This window comes from Cupressus sempervirens, chromosome 11 (genome assembly GCF_028749045.1).
Source record: "Cupressus sempervirens isolate cs-2001-9-10 chromosome 11, ASM2874904v1, whole genome shotgun sequence".
Classification (NCBI taxonomy): domain Eukaryota; kingdom Viridiplantae; phylum Streptophyta; class Pinopsida; order Cupressales; family Cupressaceae; genus Cupressus; species Cupressus sempervirens.
Genome location: NC_143128.1, coordinates 485281748 through 485301789, shown reverse-complemented (window position 1 = coordinate 485301789; position 20042 = coordinate 485281748). Strand labels below are relative to the sequence as shown.

Genomic DNA, 20042 nt, shown 5'->3' with positions numbered 1-20042 from the left:
AACCCTTGAGCTTACCAAATACAAAGTGTTGTTGAACTTTTAGGGTCCATTTGTTTGCTGGAATTAATCCGGAATAGGGAAATGGGAATAGAAAAATTGGAATAAATTTATTCCAATTTTGGTCCAGAATGAGAATAAATCAAATTTTAGGTTTTTTTAGGAATTAGATTTATTCTTGTATTAGACCAAAATTAAAATAGATTTATTTTAATTTTTTTATTCCGGTTTCGTTATTCCAGATTAATTCCAGTGAACAAACGGGCCCTCGTGGAGCAAGAAGTGGTGGGTAGACAATAGGGAACTAAAGAGGGGCGACCTTCCATAACGCTCCCGCGCCTTCCAAACAACTAAGCACGGAATAAAACCTTTTTGGAAAACTCCGCGGCCCGTCCCCACTGTCAATTCTAACGCAAGAAGTAAAAAAATTATAAGAAATCGTCAAAACACAAAAGCAAAATACAAATACTCCCTCCCACAGTATTGAAACACACATTTACTTCGCATTCTACTATTGTTCTAAATTTCCAGTCAAGGGGTTTATAGCGGCAAAAAGCAAGGGTTTGCTTGCCTTTGATATTAAAAGAATTTCCCATGCCATTTTTGTTCCTGCTGTGATCTCATTCATGGAGAACTCGGTAGAATCGACGCCCGCGGGCGGCGTGGAAGCGGAAACCTCTACTCCTATGGAGCCTATGCAGCAAACTGCGGAGGAGGAAGTGAATGAAAGAGATTCAAAAACTGAAGAAAGCGCTGAAGACGATTTGATGCGCAAAGCACACGATATGGTGGACCGCATCATTGAGACACGCTCCGCGCCCAGCCCCCGCCTTCTGCATGCATTGGCGTCGATGCTGGAGCAGGAAGAAACCAGGTCGGGTTTTGAACTTTTAGGGTTAGGTTTCTAGGCAGAATCGTTGCACTAGATTTTTGTGAATTGGGATAGTATTCGTTTCTATGTTTTACATAGACTGTGATATTTGTATGTTTGGAACATTTGTTTTCGCGCGCTCTAGCAATTAATATTTTTTGGCGTTAGTTATGGATTTTTTTCGATTCTGCTGTTTTATTGTTGTTGCTCATACGCACAAATTTCACCTTCTGCTGCCCTCGGCAGTGGCAAAATAATCTGTGGATTTCCATTTTTAAATTTTCTGCTGCAAGCTTGCTCTTTGAGATAGATATTGAATTACACTAGGGTTGCTTCTGTTACAATTTGAAATGCACGTTTTTGTGGACTGTTTATACAATTGAGGCTATCAAGTTGTCGAACTTTAAGATGACAGAACTTGAACTATGGTCATGGAAGAAGGACAGCAATTCCTTGCGGAGTGCTACATGCACGATTTAATACACTTGCTTAGTATCTTGTGTGGCATCGGGTTGCTGAATTTGAAGACTGCCTTTACTCTAATCTATACCGAGCATTTCACCAAATTTATTAATATGGTAACTTTTTTAGTTGCTGGTGAGTATTCTTATTACGTGCACTCAGTGCAAGGTGGCATCTGGCACCAAATATTTTGTATGAGCTAATGGTTTAATTCACTATAGCACATTAGCCTATGCCACCTATAAAGCTTAGTAGACCCCTTGAATCCGAAAAATAAGACCCTTCATATTTCCACATATTCAACACTTAATATTTCCATATGCATGCCTGCTTGCATGACGTTTGATACATTGCTTTTAATATAATATTTACTTAAATGTCCTCACAAATGCCTTTTACAGATGAAGGTGACCATAACAGTCATAAAAAACCATATTTCCATTTTATAAGAGCAGAAATAAAGATCTCTATCATAGCTACAACCTTCAATACCCCTTAGCAAAAGAGAGATATTTAGTCATGCAGGCACACATAGCTGCAACCAAAGATGATAAATTCACATCACATACGACATGTTAACTCTGCATATAATATAATTCGCTATAATTACTTCACAAGCACATAGAATGCAGTCAAACACATGACTTTCAGGGAGGAGTTCACTTCCACCATGCCTACTTGCAGAGGGTGGTCCACCATACCCACTCGTAGAGGGTGGAGCAAGTGCTTTGATCTCAGACTTTTCCCAAAGAAGAATGCATTTCCACCATGCCTACTCGTAGAGGGGGTCCACTGTACCTACTCGCAAAGGATGGAATGGGGGCTTTCACCTCAGACTTCTCCTAGCAAAGAATGCATTAATAACTGATATTCTCTCTTAACATAGACAACCTCTTAGCAGGGGCAATTTTGATTATCAAAATAAGATATTTGATTCCAATTGATTCAATAACTTAAGCTTTGCAAAGGGATAGACATTTTCTTCTGTCACATAACCTTCCTCGGAAGCTGAATATACTTCTTCTTAATATCAGTCTAATGACTAATATGTTCATGACTTTGCATGTTATTCTCTGATAATCTCATTCTTCATGATGTGTCCTGCACCTAAGAGAAATCAATCATAGCAATCAATGTTAAAAGCATAAACTATTTCCAATTATATTAAAACTTGATCCACACTGAAGGATATAGAATACTTATCTATACCGTGAATACCTAAGAGCATTGAATTCCATACCACTATATCTCTCTCATGCAATCTTTTGAACTCTTTCTGAGCTTATGTACTAAATTTGAACTGAGAGGATACACACAACACTATTAACTTTGAAAACACACATAAGCTGAATGTTATATTATAACAAATACAGATTATTACTGTGATGATGATTTGATTGACTACAAAATGTTCAGATATAAACCATGCTTGCTTATTGGTTATTTTCTTTGCACCTCTTATGTCTGCAACAACCAATTTTTTTTTTCAGTTTTTATAAATAGTTACCAACCAGCACGATTCCCATATTCCTCAGTGTGAAATATAAACAATTGAACCCATCTGCCCCATTGGCATAGCTTTTACTATTGTTTTAATCCTTTATACAATCACAACTATTAAGCCACAGCACACCAAATATATTTAGGAGGTCAATTAAGCCATGGCACAACAAATATATTTAGGAGGTCAATGAAATCTTTTCAAATTCAGATTACAGTCAAGCATGATGAAAAATGAGATTATCAAGATACACATCTATATGAAAGAAGAGTTTCATGTATGTTTATTGTTACAAGAAAATGAGGCATTACCTTTATGAAACTCTTCAGATTGTCAACAATCGAGCATGCAATAAATGTATGAAGCCTTGCAGATGAATGTAGTCCAGTGCTCGAACGAGTGCCTTTTCTTTTTGTCACATAGAGAGCTGGAAAAAGCATCATCATTGGAGGATGTTTATCATGTTTAGCTGCTTGAAGCATTTCAGTCACTGCACCTGAAACCCCTTAATGTCGAATGCTTTTGATTCTTGTTGTACATAGACACAACCTAAGTGCTTGCTGATTAGATCGACAAGTGGAAGTCTCACCACTGATCTCTTTCTAACAAAACTGGGAAATGATGCTGACATGTGATATAGAATATCCAAATAAGAAACATGGTTGGAAACAATTTCCCCTGTTTGATAAGAAGTCTGTGCCATTTACACCAACATTGAAGTCCCCGCTCCTGCTGCACCTGCTAAGTATGCTGAGCTCCCCAAATATTATGTCTTAAGTAATGCTGCTTCCACAAATTACAAGCACTTGTGCCACACGCAGTTGACTGCAAAAACTGAAAACCGATGCTTCCTAAATAACAGATGCCAAAACACACACAACACACGAGAAGAATCACAGCCAATGACTTGCTTAGTTGATACATGAGCAGTGGCCATGACAAAGCAAAACACTGAAGTCAAGAATTCATGACGGTATAAATAAGACGAAAACAGCAGCTCATTTCACTTTGCTTGTTCACATCGGGAGAGCCATGATGATAATATGAAACGCCTCTAATAAAAGAAACACTGAGAGATCCTTTGACACAACTGACGGAAGATAAATAAAAAATGGTATGCATCAAGAAATTCCTTCAAAACTAAAGAGGCGCAGAACTTCCCAAACGTGAGCCAAAAAGCCCAATACATAAACCGATGAGACATGACACAAAAAAATGAATAAATAAACAAAATGATGGTTTCAAAATATGAACCACATCTTAGCTGATGTGGAAATCATATATGCATGAAGACATCAAACAAAAGAAGAAGAGTGATGAATCTGATAATGATGCACAGAAAATAGTACGACTCCACTATCAGCAATCTCAGAGAAAATTAAAATAAAATAAATAATCCTCTTATGATCAGAGCGAAACAAGAATGAGCAAATGAAAATAATAATAAGACAACTGATGCCCCACAATTTCCTCTGAACACAGTTTTGATTCCCAGGCCATATGTGTTTCACTTGAAACCTCCAAAAGATTTCTCTTCAAAACTCCTTTATATGCTGTTATATAACCTGCTTTGATACCACGTTAATGTTTTACCGAGAGATAGAGATAAACAGCAACAAAAAAGAGCATAAAACAGGTACAATAGACACAAGAAATTATCCTGGGAAAACCCTTTCAGTTTAAGGTAAAAACTCAGCTATGTTAAAATATAGAATCTCTGATAGTAAAACAATTACAAATAAGTGCTTTTAATTTCTGAATTGAAAGAACAAAATGACTTTACTTATCTTCTTTGTGATTGCAGCAGGTTTTTTAAATTCTTCCTTCCTCAACACTGATAGCTTTTACTGGATCACTGTAAGACAAGTATAGTGAATGATAATAGCAATAATATTATGAGAGCTCTGCAGGTACTTGTATGTCTTGTTGTATATATTTTCACTGCAGGTTAGCGATCTCAAATATATACATGAAGAAGCGGTCATGACTCCAAAGAGTCATGCCCTTACATGGCCCAAAGGCCATGTAGGGACATGCCTCTTCGGAGGCATGTTAACTACGTAACTGTTGATAACACTGGGCTTATATTGCAATATAAATCGCATGCTTATAATGGGATTAGTTATGGGTTGAAGACCGGATATAAGAAGCATGCTTAACACCTCGACAATGTCATTAGTCGGGAATAACAAAAGTCATTATAATTTCCAGTTACGGGTAACATGAAACCCGACAATGATATCTGTTATGTATTATGATAAATCTGACAGCAAAGTCTGTCATGTGTAACATGAAGGTTGACCACTCAAGTTGATCGACCATAATGCATATTTATACTGTCATAAATAATATACATACATAACAGAGGTGTATGTATACGTACATGTATGCATACATTATTATGAATACATGTACGTATAGATATGCCTCTGTCATGTATATCAGACAGTGATGTATGCATACTTCTTAGCAATACAAGACAGATATCAGAGTCAGAATGTCAAATGCTTATATCTCTGAAATGATAACATCATAGAAGATTCAGATTTCCTTCTCCTGATGCTAAAACATCAACAAGCTACACCAGCAAAATATGATTTTTATTGATATAAAATGTTTTAGTACAATGCTGTCCACTTGATTGATTTACAATATACCAAACAATCACATAAATAGATTGCATACTGCTCTTCATCTTTCACACAAATGTCTCTTTGAATCCAAAAAACAAGATCATTCATATTTCAACATTTTCAACACTCAATATTTCCATACACATGCCTCTTCGCATGACATATGACATGTCTTTTCATATAATATTTACTTAAATATTCTTACAAGTGTCATTTTCAGTTGAAGGTGACCATAACAGTCATGACAAACATATTTCCATTTTATAAGAGTAGATATAATGATTTCTATTGTAGCTACAATGTTCAACATGACATATGACAGGTGTCTTTTCATATAATATTTACTTAAATATTCTTACAAGTGTTTTTTTCTGTTGAAGGTGACCATAATGGTCATAACAAACATATTTCCATTTTATAAGAGTAGATATAAAGATTTCTATTGTAGCTACAACGTTCAACAAATGTAACTTAATATCTATGAGACATTTATAACTATTTGCTATTACTAAATTTGCATTTTGTTTTATGGATTAACATTTTTTAACAATGATGTATGACAGGTGTCTTTTCATATAATATTTACTTAACTATTCTTATGAGTGTCTTTTTCAGTTGAAGGTGACCATAACGGTCATAACAAGCATATTTCTATTTTATAAGAGTAGATATAAAGATTTCTAACATAGCTACATGTTCAACAAGTGTAACTTAATATCTATGAGACATTTATAACTATCTGCTATTACTGAATTTGCATTTTGTTTTCTAGACTAACATTTTAAATTTTTTTTTTTTGATAGGTAATAGTATGATTTTTTTATTGATATTAAAGAGAGAAATTACAATATTGTCATATTCAAAGTTTGGATAAATACCTTACTGACGTATATCTACCCATCCTCAAGGCCATACGTATTTGTTTTTACAAAAATTATAGAGTATTAACAACTTGAACAAGCACTATCCACCCAAACTTACATTACCCAAAGAAAAAACAAACAGTGCACAGAGGGCTACCATTGACGATCTCCATCACCTACCTATGGCTACTCCTTGAACCAGCGAGCCTCCTCTCATGTGAATGTCGAAGTGGATCGATCATCTGACACAGACCTCGGCCTTGGAATCCCCATCAGATTTTGGTGACGCTTACTGTTGCTTTCTCCTGCCTCTTCTATCAAAGAATCAGCCACCCACATGCCCTTCGCTGAGGATTCTCCCCCTCCTTCTGAATGTTCTTCATGAGCTGATGACATAGGGGCTGTCCTGGAGCTAACACGCTTTTATGTGGTGTTGCCTTCATGAAACCATGCTTGTTCTCAATTGACACCCAAATTCTCCCTTGCAGAAAGTTCACTATCTTCTTCCATATCGCTCTACCTTTGGGACATGCACCCCTTTTGGACTTGCAGAAGACCATACTACCAAGGTTTGTACAGACGACTCCTTGCACCAATCAATCTCCACTGCTCCTCTCCCATCTCTATGCCCATACCCAAAACAACATATTCCACTATCTCTTCCAACCCCAACAGCTATTGTGGGTCGACACAAGCTGCTATGACGAGACATATTTCCTCCTTCGTTTCGCCACCAGTAGTGCCAATGCCAAAGACAGTGAGGCCATGTCCAAGTTCTAACGTCGCTTCCAGAAATCATTTGGGTACTCTAGCCCATACTTTTGTTGTACGCCCTCCAAGAAATCCGGATCATCAAACATGAATATGTTTAATTTTTCCTTCGTAGTTTTGCGTTTGGTTCTCTGAGCCGCTCAAAATTCGCCTCCATTTCCTTCGCCTTTGTTTAAAACTCTGTGTTTTGCCCTGTCTTTCTCCTTAATTTAACTTGCTTCTCGTTAGGTATGGGAAATCTTGAAATCTTCAAATTCCATTAACAGTCCTTTAATCTGCTGAATGTATTTATCGAGTTGCCAAATTTCCATCTTCCTTTTGTCTATTCCGTTAATGATGATCTCTGAGTCCCCTTCAAGATTGGACTCTTTGAATGCCCAATTTAGCTCCTAAAACTAGAGCCTCTTTTGCCACACAACATTCTGCCACATTGTTTGTACCTTCATTCAGTTGCTTGGCCACGAAGTCAAGAGTGTTACCCTTATGATCTCTTGCTACACAACCACACCCCAAAAATCCCGGGTTTCCCCTGGCAGCCCTGTCAAAGTTTAATTTAACTCATCCTTCCTCTGGTGGTGTCCAACATACCTTTTCCCTTTTCGGAATAGGATTTAACAGTGAAGGAAATGTGTAAAAAAGAAGTAAATGATCATTGACAAAAAATGACTATTGTAGTAAAGTTTAACACAGCATATTGGAACCCTATATAATCCTTAGGCACTAGGCCTAAAAGCAACCACCAGAGTCAATTCTTTAGTAAATCACTACAATGTAAAGACCAAGGAGTGCTATTTGTGGCTACACAGCATTCAAACCAATGCTCCTCGATCGTCATCACCTCTATCAAATTCCTTTTGATTACACCAGACCCGACTGCCTATTTCTGCTGTTTGCCCTTCTGATGAAGGGCATCAGTAACATTCTACATCTTTTTGACATTTCTTTGTGCTTCTTGTTCTATCAATGTCTCCATTAAACCAGGTTAAAACTATCACAACCAGTTGTTGCAAGTGGATGACTAAGTAAGGAAGAGTATGAAGAAAGTGGGCAATCTGATTTAGCATCATCATTATAGGCCCTGCTAATACTTAGATTTGAGGAAACCTTGTTGTGGAGCAGTTGCTGTGCTTTAAAAATTCCTTCCTTCCGTTACACAGTTGCCTCTTTTGCTTCACCACAGTTAACATTATTGTCTTTAAGAGTTTCCTGAATGCTGCTCTCAAACAATCAACTTATCAATTTATTGATCTCTGTTGCAATGACTTGCTTGCTGGACGCAAGGTGTCTGCAATTAAAATTGTCCGAGCCCATAAGTATTGACAAAGTACACCACATGTATGATAAGCAATCTATATCTCTGCCACTCTAAAAACTTCAGCAGATGTTTGATCGTTTTCTAGACTTGTGCCAGACATTTGAGATACTCCATTACTAACTGCTGATCTTCAAATACCTCGGAGATGTTTAGGTTCAAATATCTCAGAGATGTCTTTCAAACTCTAGTTGCCCTCATCAAAACCCCAGAAAATTAGTGATTGGTCTGTCCCCTTGTCATTTCTGTTGTTAGCTTCAATGATGCTCAAAAACACGAAGACACTTTGCTGTATATGTCCAAATCTGGTCCAGAATACTCATTGAATCTTACCTGCAAAAATGGTCTTCAACTCCATTAAGGAAATGAACCTCTGAAAATGATGTGCTAGGCATCACAGACCAAAAGTCCTTCCATTGAACACTCTCTTGAGTAGAAAACTACCCTGTTAAATCCTGATAGCAATATCACAATTCTACTTGCTGTGGAAAATATCTCCTACTTATCATTTGTAATGTTCTCGAGTGTTAACCTTTAATTCTGGCTTTGCTTCTTTGATAAAAGTATCTGCCTCTCTTTTCTTTGCATTAATATTCCGTATATATTTTGTCATGAGAAGGGATGTGCCCCTTCATATTAATTATATTATATATTGCTACTATGTTACATGTATATTAAGTTTATTATATATTATTACTATCTTATATTATATTTATTTTATTATATACATGATTAATTTATACATTTGATTTATTTTTTATTTTATATAGTAATATTTAATTATCATTTGATTCAGTTATAATATTATTATTATGATGTAGTATAGTATGTGATATTATAATATGATTATAAAATTATAGTTATATCATAATTTATTTATTATGTAAATCTTATTTTGGCGGGGATATTACTGATATGGTACAATTATTTGTTTGAAACAATGCGCTGTTTGAATTTTGGAGGCAGCTCTAATTGTCACTTGCTTTATTCATATCTATATAAGTTATGTAATTATTTGTGATGAAGGTTAATCTCACTATGGAATAATAGCTCAGCAATCTGTTAGCACCAAGGTGTATCAAACTTGATCATCTTGTATATTTTCATTTTGTAATTTATAAGCATAAGATTTAGTCTTTAAGATGATTGAGATAGTTAACTTTCAGTGTTTAACTGATATCAATATTTAATATATCTGAGCTAGTGATATACCATTGGAAGGACTGATCTGATTCTTCATTTTATATCATAAATATTTGCTGTTGTTTGGTGGAAGAGATTGGAGGCTGAATTTGAAGTGTGTAGCATTTTGCAGTGACATCAATAGACAAATGTCGCAAATCAGCAATCTGCAATAATTACTGGAAGTAGGATTATTGTAAGAAGTGCATTTTTCTGATAATTTTTTGAAACGATCATGGCTCATCTTGTTATCGTCCTCTCTAAATAAGAATCGCTAAACTGAAAAATGCCTGCTTTGATGTCGTATAAAATGCTTAACAGATAAACTGTAATGTCCTCAATTCAAGTCATGAGAATTAGCATCACATTGGCTATCCTTTCCTTGGATTACCCAAAAGGAAGAGGACTTGGAGCATCATTAGGTAAATAGTGGAGTCTTTGGCTTGTTCTCTATTCTAATCTTAAGTTGTGTGCACACCTTTTATGCAACGTAAGTGAACTTGATTAGTTGAGTGAATTTAACTTATTTTATGGATAGATTTTTTTAGGCAACTAAACTGATTTTAAGCCAAAGGACTTAGGTTGTCCCCCACATAAAAGTGAATTTAAAAAGCATGCGACAAAAGGGAGCCTAGTGGTTCATTTTTAGGCTTTCACATGGAGAGTTGGGTTAAGAGATGGAAAATCAAGAGGCGAGATTGTTTCATCTCTTTGGGAGTTATTTATAATTCTCTAGAGCCCTTTTGGAGCTCATTATGTGATGCAAATTTCTGTTTATTGCTGCTGCAACTTGGCTTGAGGACTGTAAACCTTGAGTATCCCTGATTTCAGTGAGACATTTGGGCTTTCCCTAGTTGGAGGAGTGTATTTTGGTGGAAGAACTCTGGTTTGTGAAACCTTAACATATTATCATTCTTGGGCTGTAATTATTTGAGTTTAGAGACCAAATTGGAGGAAAATCTCAGTGCTGAAGACTCAATCTGGAATCATCTATAGCTGCAAATCATAATTTTCTGACCACTCTATGGACGACTATTGAGGAGTGTATGAAATAGACCTAGAATTGTTCATTTTGGGAGCCTAGTGGTACTTTGAGGGTCGGCTTGGGTTTGGGATTTATTCTGAGCCAATCTGAGGCATCTAGTATAAAAATTCTGCTTATTTATCTCAGAAGTATTTGTATTGTACTTCTGAAAAATGTGGGCAGAAGTAAGGGTTTTTTGTTGTATTTTCCTAAGCTCAAAAATAATCTGAAATCTTTATTATTTTGCTGTGAAAATTGGATCTGAAATCTGATCAGAATACCGGGTTTTTCATGAAACTATTAATATGCAAATAAATTTCCAGATATTTGTGCCCTAGTTTGCAGAAATTTTTCCTTTTAAATTTTCATTAGCACCCCTATTTGGGCATATTGCACAGTCTAGTGGTTGAGACCTTCTATGGAATTTGAAAATCCTATAAATTATTGTCGATACTATAAAATTAAAAAGGTACTCTTATGGTTTACATTCTCTCTAAAGATGCAATATCATAACACTCAAAATGGTTGGAGAAGTACTAGCAAGTCTTTATATGTATGTTTAATCTCAGATTCACTAACACTTAAAAGACATCTTTTATCTATGCTCTAAATGGTGAAAAAAGCACAGGTACATTGTGGGGTTGCTCATGGTACCTCACTGCAATCACTTGGGTATGTTACCTGTACTTGATTCAATACCCAAAATGCTTTGCTTCCGATTGAAGGAAGTTTGCAAGCTGTTTTGGTAACAAAGAATTGGAGGATATGACGATTTCCTAAATTGTAGCCACCCTTTCCATGGAAATTTTGATCCCGTCTTCTGATTTCATGATGTATTAAGTCATTATTAGGTTTTCTTTATTCATTTTTTAGCCGATGACATTGCTTTAACTTAACATTTATATTTAATAGTCTTCTTTTTAATTTGGTTTTATTTAAATAATTGCAGATTCATCCACGAATCAGTTCTGTCTTCTTCAAATAATGCCAGGTCTTCTCACAATGTAGGGCGTTTGGGAAATTTGCTACGGGTAAGAATTTAGGGTCATAAAATTCTAGTTCTGATAAGTGCATTTTGGCATAGCTTTTGTTTCCTTTGCTTTACTGCAGGTGAACTAATATTTATTTTTAATCTCTGTAAATTCAGTTGGACTAGAAGAGGATTGATACATTTATTTTATATTTGTTATGGTGATTAATGTTAAATGAGGTGGTCTTAGTCTATATCATTTCCTTAATTAGGTTGTATTATATTTGGCTACATGTTTTCATATGTACATGTGCTTGTTTATTGTTGTGTGATTGAACCCTTCATTTTGCTTTTCAGGAAAATGATGAATTTTTTGAGCTGGTTTCGTCAAAGTTTCTATCAGATGCCAGATATACAACTGGCGTCCGTGCCGCTGCAGGGAGGTTAATTCTTGCTTGTGCATCAACATGGGTGGTTAGTAATGTTTTGAATAAATCTTGTTAATATTCTAATTTCTGACTTTGATCAGTTGATCTTGTTTAAAACTTGTAAGCTAGGAAAATCTAATTTTTTTGTTGTCACATGCAAAATCTGGTTGGTTTGTTATGTTTTTGTAGTATCCCCATGTTTTTGAAGATGATGTTTTGGAAAATATAAAGCACTGGGCAATGGATGACACGCTTGCCTCAGGTGAGGATTGTTCTCTAAGGATGGAAGCATCTGGACAAGTTGCAAGTGATCCTCTAATGTTGAAGACTTATGCAACTGGTCTTCTTGCGCTAGCCCTACATGGGTAGGTATTCTTGATCTGTTGGTTATATTTGATTTAAACTAGAGAGTCATTATGTTTCTTTTATCTTGACCTTTTAATTAATGCCGGGAGGCATTCTACAATGGCAGAAAGGGTGAAGTGTGATGGTGTGAGTGTGTTAATGTTAATAATTATCTTTCTAGCTTAAAGTTGACAACCATCTACATGTCAAAATTTTAATATTTGTTATAAATATAATATATATTTTCAAAATAGTTTAATATTTGCTAATATCATAAGTTTTGGAGATCTAAATAATCAATTTTTTTAGAAATTAAAATTAAGAATTTAAGTCAAATTAAATATAAATGATTTTGTAATTGATATTTTGGGCATTTCTTTAAATAGATTTATTTAATATAACTATACTAGTTGTAAATTTTTGTTTGTATGCATATAAGTGATACTCCAAAACAATTTTCAGGAATGGTCCAGTTGTAGAAGATGTTCTTACATCTGGATTAGCAGCTAAGCTCATGCGCTTCCTTCGTATGCGGGTGTTTGGTGAGGTGAATGCAGGTCAGAAGGATGTAACTTTGGTTCCTGAAAATAGGCAATCAGTTGGAGGTAATAGTGGCAGAGTAAGGGATGATGGCAAAAGCAGATTGAGGCACATTGCAGACATATCCCGCTTAGATTTTGTAAGGCTAAGTGAGGAAACAATTACAGAGGAACAAATTGCAGATAAGGATAATGAGAAAGGGATGACCATAAAGGAGAAGTGTGCTGAAGATTATTCTGAAGATGATGATGAGTTGAAAAGGGCAAAGGATACTGTAGATGTTTCTGATGAAGTGATTAATATCCTTCATGTAGAAGATGACAACATAGATCATACTCCTGAAGATAAAAGACGTAGAAAAGAGTGGCGTGAAGTAATGTGTAAATTATCTGGAAATAAATCTCTTAAGGATGAGGATGGTGAGGAAAACCTTAGGGAGGATTTTTCTAAACGGAGGACTGAACGAGGGATCTCAAGACATAGAGGAAAAACAAGGGCATCTGAGGGTATAGCAGAAGCTGAAAAGTGTATGACAGCTGCAGGGACAGGAATACGCTTAGGAAGTCAAGTTAGAACAAATAAGGATAGAACTAGTAGCAAATTGGATACTAATTTGGATCATAGAAGCAAGCAGGATGGCAAGCTAAGTTGTGTAGGTCATGTTTTATCAGACAAAGATGAAATTGATGACAGTGATAAAGTTTGTAAGGTTGGAGCAAAGGACATTTCAGAAATTGTAAAGAGAGCAAGAAGGGCTGCACAAGCTGAAGCCAGATCTGCTAATGCACCTATAGCAGCCGTGAAAGCAGCAGGAGATGCTGCAGCCGAACTTGTCAAGACTACAGCTGCAGAGGTTTGAGGACCTGTCTTTTGGATGGTTTCTGCTGTTGAATGGGTAATTTCCCCCTAATTCAAGATCTCATACAGAAATGTTCTGCTTTTTCAGGTTTTATCAAACACAAATGATGAAGAAGCTGCTTTTGAGGCTGCATCTACGGCTGCAACAACAGTTGTTGATGCTGCCTTGTCAACTGGTGTTTCTAGGTGAGGATAATTTTTTTTGCTAATAAACTATTTCATTTCAATTATTTGGTATGTAACCTGTTCACAATGCTAATGCAGGGAGGGAAATGATAGTATTGGTAAAGGGCATGATGTTGTACCCAGTGACTTTGAGAGGGAGTGTGAGCTCGAAGAGAACTTATTATTGGATTCGGAATCCATCGGTAGATTGCGAGAGCAATTTTGTGTCCAGTGCTTAGAGAGGTTAGGAGAGTATGTTGAAGTCTTGGGTCCTGTGCTTCATGAAAAGGGAGTAGATGTTTGCCTTGCCTTACTTCAGCGACACTCAAAAGCTGAGGATTCTTCAAAGACCATGTTATCTGATGTGTTGAAGTTGATTTGTGCTCTTGCTGCTCATCGGAAGTTTGCTGCATTGTTTGTTGATCGTGGTGGGGTACAAAAACTTCTTGCAGTTCCAAGAGTGTCAGAGAGTTTCTCTGGGATTTCAATGTGTTTATTTGCTATTGGATCTCATCAGGTAAATGAGAGGACCAATTACTGTTTTTTACTGTCAGGGACTCCCATAACAAAATTAATCTATATTTCTGAATATTAATGTTAAAATTTTGTGTCATGATAATATAGGCTATCATGGAACGGGTATGTGCGCTTCCTTTAGATATTGTCCATACTGTTGTTCAATTAGCTCTTCAACTTCTCGATTGTTCTCAAGATCATGCTCGAAAGCATGCCGCATTATTCTTTGGAGCATCATTTGTCTTCCGAGCAGTCCTTGACGCCTTTGATGCAAATGATGGTCTGCAAAAAATGTTAAATCTCTTAAGGAATGCAGCTAATATAAGATCAGGAGTTGGTAATGCAGCATCTGGAATGTCCGGCACAAGTCCACGAAATGATCGAACATCTGCTGAAGTTTTGACAGTGGCAGAAAAACAGATTGCTTATCATACATGTGTTGCACTTCGTCAATATTTTCGAGCTCAGCTGATTTTACTTGTAGACACTTTGCGACCAAACAAAGGTCATCGTGGTGGAGCACGCAGTGCTCCAAATACAAGAGCTGCTTATAAGCCTATTGACAACAGCAATGAAGCAATAGAATCTGTATTTATGCAGCTGCAGCGTGACAGAAAGATTGGACCAGCTTTTGTCAGAGCTCGTTGGCCTGCAGTAGAGAAGTTCCTCAACTGCAATGGGCATACAATTCTGTTGGAACTGAGTCAGGTACCTGAAGTTTTATTTCCTTAAATAATAAATTTCTTATTAGATATTATGCACGATAATTGATTTACTCTTCTATTGTGAAATATATTTGCAGGCTCCTACTGGTGAGCGCTACTTGCATGACTTAGCCTTATATGCATTAGGGGTCTTGCACATTGTCACCTTGGTGCCAAATGCTCGTAGACTTGTTGTAGGTGCAATATTGAGCAATGAACGTCTGGGAATGGCTGTCATATTGGATGCGGCTAGTGGTGCTTCCCATGTGGACACTGAAGTTCGTATTCTTGTTACCATATGGATATTTTTGGCTAGAAAATAAATACTTGGATCAACAGTGACTAAAATGCTTTGTTTCCTCACATGCAAGGTTAAAATCTAGTTTTTGTCCCTTCACTTACTAACTAGATATGGTTGCCTTATTTTCCAGCAGGTTATTCAGACTGCTTTGCTTGTATTGGTTAATCTTGTTTGTCCCCCTCCATCTCTTAGTAGCAAGCCAGTTTCTACATTCCAGGGGACAAATGTACCTCCCAGTCAAGCTCCAAATGGTTCAATATCTGAAGGAAAGGAGAGAAATGTTGATAGGAATACCACAGAGCGCACTTTACCCTTGCTTGGTCAGGATGAGGCAAGGGATCGGAACAGTGACCAGAATAATAATGGTGAGCGTAATGGTTTAGCTGCTCAGGTCATTTTGCCAGGGAGTACTCAGGTAGCTGCATCTTCTCCAACAGCAGCATTGGTTGGAGACCGAAGAATATCATTGGGTCCAGGGTCGGGCTGTGCTGGTCTTGCTGCTTATATGGAACAAGGATATCGGCAGGCACGAGAAGCTGTTCGGGCAAATAATGGGATCAAGGTGCTTTTGCATCTACTTCATCCACGCACACTTCTAAATCCAAATAGTTTGGATTCTATTCGTGCAATTGCATGTCGTGTCCTTCTTGGATTGGCCAAAGATGATACAATTGCCCATATTCTTACCAAACTTCAGGTAAGAGATTCGCTTCTAAAAACTGTTCTCTCAGTGCCATATGTCAAAAAGGCAACTTGTTGTGAGATCCTGTAATTTTTATTGTGCAAAATTGTACATATATTCTGCTCCCACCAGATGGTATATCTCATTGTATTATGTGGCTTGGAGGTTTAATACAATTTAGGCATGTTTTACTTTCATAGTGGAAGAAACTGAAACAATGTACATACCAATTATTGTCTTAAATATTAGGTGGGGAAACTTCTTTCAGAACTAGTAAAGGATGCAGGAAGTCAAGTAGCAGGTGCAACTGGGGAACAAGGAAAATATCAGGCCGAGCTTAGCCAAGTAGCAATGGAGCTGATTGCTGTAAGTTTGTCACACATTATGCATTTATTTAGAAATTAGTATGGGGTTATATCTGTTCTTGTTTGAATGCCTAATTGTTTTATTTTACTTTTCAAACATTATGCACTTTCAGATAGTAACAAATGCGGGGCGTGCAAGCACTTTAGCAGCCACTGATGCTGCTGCTCCTACTTTACGGCGTATAGAGAGAGCTGCAATAGCAGCTGCAACACCAATAACTTATCATTCAAAGTACTGGTCTAGTTCCTGACAAGTTTCTGTGTTGTAGTTATATCTTTTGATAACTTAGTTTTACATGTGTATTGCTAACTAATAAATATTGAAATGGCTGATTTGTTTCTAGGGAACTACTACAACTTATACATGAGCACCTGGTTGCTTCAGGACTTTCAAATTCAGCAGCAACTTTGTTGAAAGAGGCACATCTTATGCCACTACCATCACTAGCAGCACCTTCTTCATTACCCCATCGGACATCCATTCAAGAAGCATCAGGTGAACAGTTCCAATGGCCGTCAGGGCGAGTTCCAGGAGGGTTTCTAACAGATCCTTCAAGCTCTGTTAATACAGATGATTCTGGCATCAAGAGTGACCTTTCTCTTTGTAGTTCGAGGAAAAAATCTCTCAGTTTCTCCTCAAATATCGGTGCCCATGTCAAAACACCACAAGCTACACAGCAATTGACAAACAAGGCTGCAGGTGCCAAAGACACAAGAAGTACATGTGGCAGTACAAAATCACTTGAATTTTGTACCCCAGTCCCAAAGTTCAACTCCGAATCAGATCTATGTCTCAAAAGCCCTAATACCTTGCCTATTAAACGCAAGGCATTTGATAGGGATACTGCATTTCCGTTGTCAACAAAGCGCCTAGCTATAACTGATCCTGGGAGCTCATCACCTATTTACACAACACCCACTGTTCGTAAAAGTAACCTAGCTGTGGAGATTGAAGGGCCTTCTGGTACACCATCTTATTGTCAGCGAGATAAGATGGATGATATTTCTTGCAATCAGCAAATAGTAGGATCCTATCATGGCACACCTGGTGTTGGACAGGTTTCAAGTTACTATTCACAGCCTGGCCTGCTAGCAGATCTGCAATCTGGAAACAACGAGCGTGCCACATTAGATTCTTTGGTGGTGCAATATTTGAAACATCAGCATAGACAGTGCCCTGCTCCTATAACAACTCTTCCTCCATTGTCTTTGTTGCATCCACATGTATGTCCAGAACCAAGTGGAGCTCTCGATGCTCCTTTTAATACAGCAGGACGGCTAAGCAGTCGAGAGTTTAGGACACAATATGGTGGTATGCATGGACACAGGCGTGATAGACAGTTTGTTTTTAGCCGTTTCAGACCCTGGCGTACATGTCGTGATGATGCTGCTCTATTGACTTCAATAACTTTTATAGACGGTTCTTCCCGAATAGCTACTGGGAGCCATATGGGAGAACTGAAGATTTTTGATACAAGCACTGGAAATGTGCTAGAAAGTCATGTTTGTCATCAGTCTTCTGTAACTTCAGTTGAATGTTCTTCATGTGAAAATTGGCCTAATCCTGGAAGTCAGCTTCTACTATCATCAGGTAATTTTGATGTTCGCCTCTGGGATTCTTCTGCTATCGGCAGTGGACCATTACATGCCTTTGAGAACTGTAGAGCAGCACGATTTAATCATTCTGGAAGCATGTTTGCTGCAATTTCATTGGACACATCCCGCCGAGAAATTCTTCTTTATGATGTTCAGTCTGGCAAGCTTGAACAGACTTTGTCTGACAGTTCTTCAGGTTCATCTGGCTTTATTCGTAACCAGATACATTCAGTTGTTCATTTCAGTCCTTCAGATACAATGCTGTTATGCAATGGGGTTCTTTGGGATCATCGTGTTCAACGTCATGTACACCGCTTTGACCAGTTCACTGATTATGGTGGTGGGGGGTTTCATCCAGCTGGAAATGAGGTATGTAGCTTGGTTTTGTCATCTGGATCTTTTAGGATATCTTTCACTTTCAGTTGCTGTAATTATTGTTTGCTGTCTTGTTGTTTTAGTTAGTTTTCACCATGCATGTTACCAAATAAAACCTTGGAATTTGCTAGTCAATTTTAACTGTTCATGTCATTTTTTTAAATCTCTGATCATATCTAATAGTAATTCTTTTCAAGTCACGAGTTGTTGCTTAAGTAATGGTTGAAGTGAAATGTCTATCTGCAGAAATCAAGCAGTAGTGGTTTTCAGTAGATAGATCTATAAATTCAGTTTATAATTTACAAGAGAGATTGATGAATGTGATCTGGGTTATTAATTATGGATCTCTATCTGTTGCATGCCTTTTTGATATATGGGCTTCCAGCTATATAACCTTTCTTCATTACAGGTTATCATCAATTCAGAGGTTTGGGATCTAAGGAAATTTAGGCTTCTTCGAAGTGTACCATCCTTGGATCAGACCGTTATCACCTTCAATCCTACAGGTGACATTATATATGCGACATTACGAAGAAACTTGGAAGATATTATGGCTGCTTTGACTTCGAGGCGGACACGGCATCCTCTCTATGCAGCTTTTCGTACAATGGATGCTGTCCACTATTCAGATATTGCTACAACAGTTGTTGACAGGTGTGTATTGGGTTTGGCAACAGAGCCAACAGATTCATTTATAGGTTTAGTCACCATGGATGACAGTGAGGAGATGGATTCGTCTGCTAGAATCTATGAAGTGGGGAGGCGAAGGCCAACAGAAGATGATTCAGATCCTGATGATGGGGTTGAGACTGATGAGGAGGACGACGGCGAGTCTGAAGCTGATGAAGAGGAAGGAGAAGATGGCTTAGATGATGGGGAAAGTGATATAGACATCAGTAATGATGAAGATGATAGTGTCGATGAGGGTGAAGATGGAGATTTTGATAGCAATGATGAAGATGTTATGGGTGGTATTGCTGCAATAATTTCAGATGATGATGGTAGTCATGGAATGGGGGGATCTTTCAGTAGTGAAGATGAGGGTTCTATGGGTGAATTTGATGACGAATTTTTGATTATTTAGATTAAAGGTGTTGAATCTGATAGATACACTGCAAAGGAAAGGCAGTGTATAGCCTTATGCATTGGATGACATGGACAATTTTGGATGCTGTGAAGGTTGTTATGCTCTTCTGTAGAACTTGTTGAATGAACTGCAAGAGATGATGAGGTCAGCTGTCTGAGCAGGCTAGTAATTGTGCATCCTTCGTAAAATGTGTCAAGCTTGCACTGCAACAGCTTTGTACAGGCACTGCCTGCCTTATTATCATGGGATGCTCAGTGGATTTTTCTATATTTCATTGTTAGGGAATTCAAATTCCATTTGCTGCATTACTTTTACTTTTGCTTGTATATAACATGTACTTTTTGAAAGAGTAGGGCCCTACCGTATATTACTTGAGCCCTTATCGAGTCTTGATCTTTATTGGAAATTTGTAGGTCAGTCTCTGGGCATGTATTACTGCTGAAGCCAATTTTAATAAATTCAAGTACACTGGTTCAGCATCTCATTACTTACCC

General features: G+C 37.3%; 1 protein-coding gene across 2 annotated transcripts; it reads left to right on the top strand.

The window, feature by feature from the left end:
• The first annotated feature begins 492 nt into the window (after positions 1-492).
• On the top strand, positions 493-20032 carry DCAF1 (DDB1-CUL4 associated factor 1). 2 transcript variants are annotated; one of them, XM_089811145.1, is made up of 14 exons: positions 493-871; positions 11566-11647; positions 11944-12060; positions 12204-12379; positions 12822-13752; positions 13846-13943; positions 14022-14439; positions 14547-15146; positions 15241-15420; positions 15577-16140; positions 16375-16491; positions 16604-16722; positions 16835-18455; positions 18871-20032. In XM_089811145.1, the coding sequence occupies exons 1-14, from the start codon at positions 624-626 to the stop codon at positions 19543-19545; spliced, it is 5946 nt and encodes a 1981-aa protein (XP_089667271.1). In that variant the 5' UTR covers positions 493-623; the 3' UTR covers positions 19546-20032. The 2 variants fall into 2 exon arrangements, with proteins under 2 accessions (XP_089667271.1, XP_089667272.1); XM_089811146.1 differs by having other exon boundaries at positions 494-871; positions 15574-16140.
• The last annotated feature ends 10 nt before the right edge of the window (positions 20033-20042 follow it).

What these genes read in the sequence shown, in the direction of transcription:
- DCAF1 (XM_089811146.1), top strand. Translation starts at nt 624, where the DNA reads ATGGAGAACTCGGTAGAATCGACGCCCGCGGGCGGCGTGGAAGCGGAA. An exon ending in CTGGAGCAGGAAGAAACCAG is followed by an intron (nt 872 to 11,565) that starts GTCGGGTTTTGA and finishes AAATAATTGCAG; the next exon opens with ATTCATCCACGAATCAGTTC. An exon ending in CTTGTGCATCAACATGGGTG is followed by an intron (nt 12,061 to 12,203) that starts GTTAGTAATGTT and finishes ATGTTTTTGTAG; the next exon opens with TATCCCCATGTTTTTGAAGA.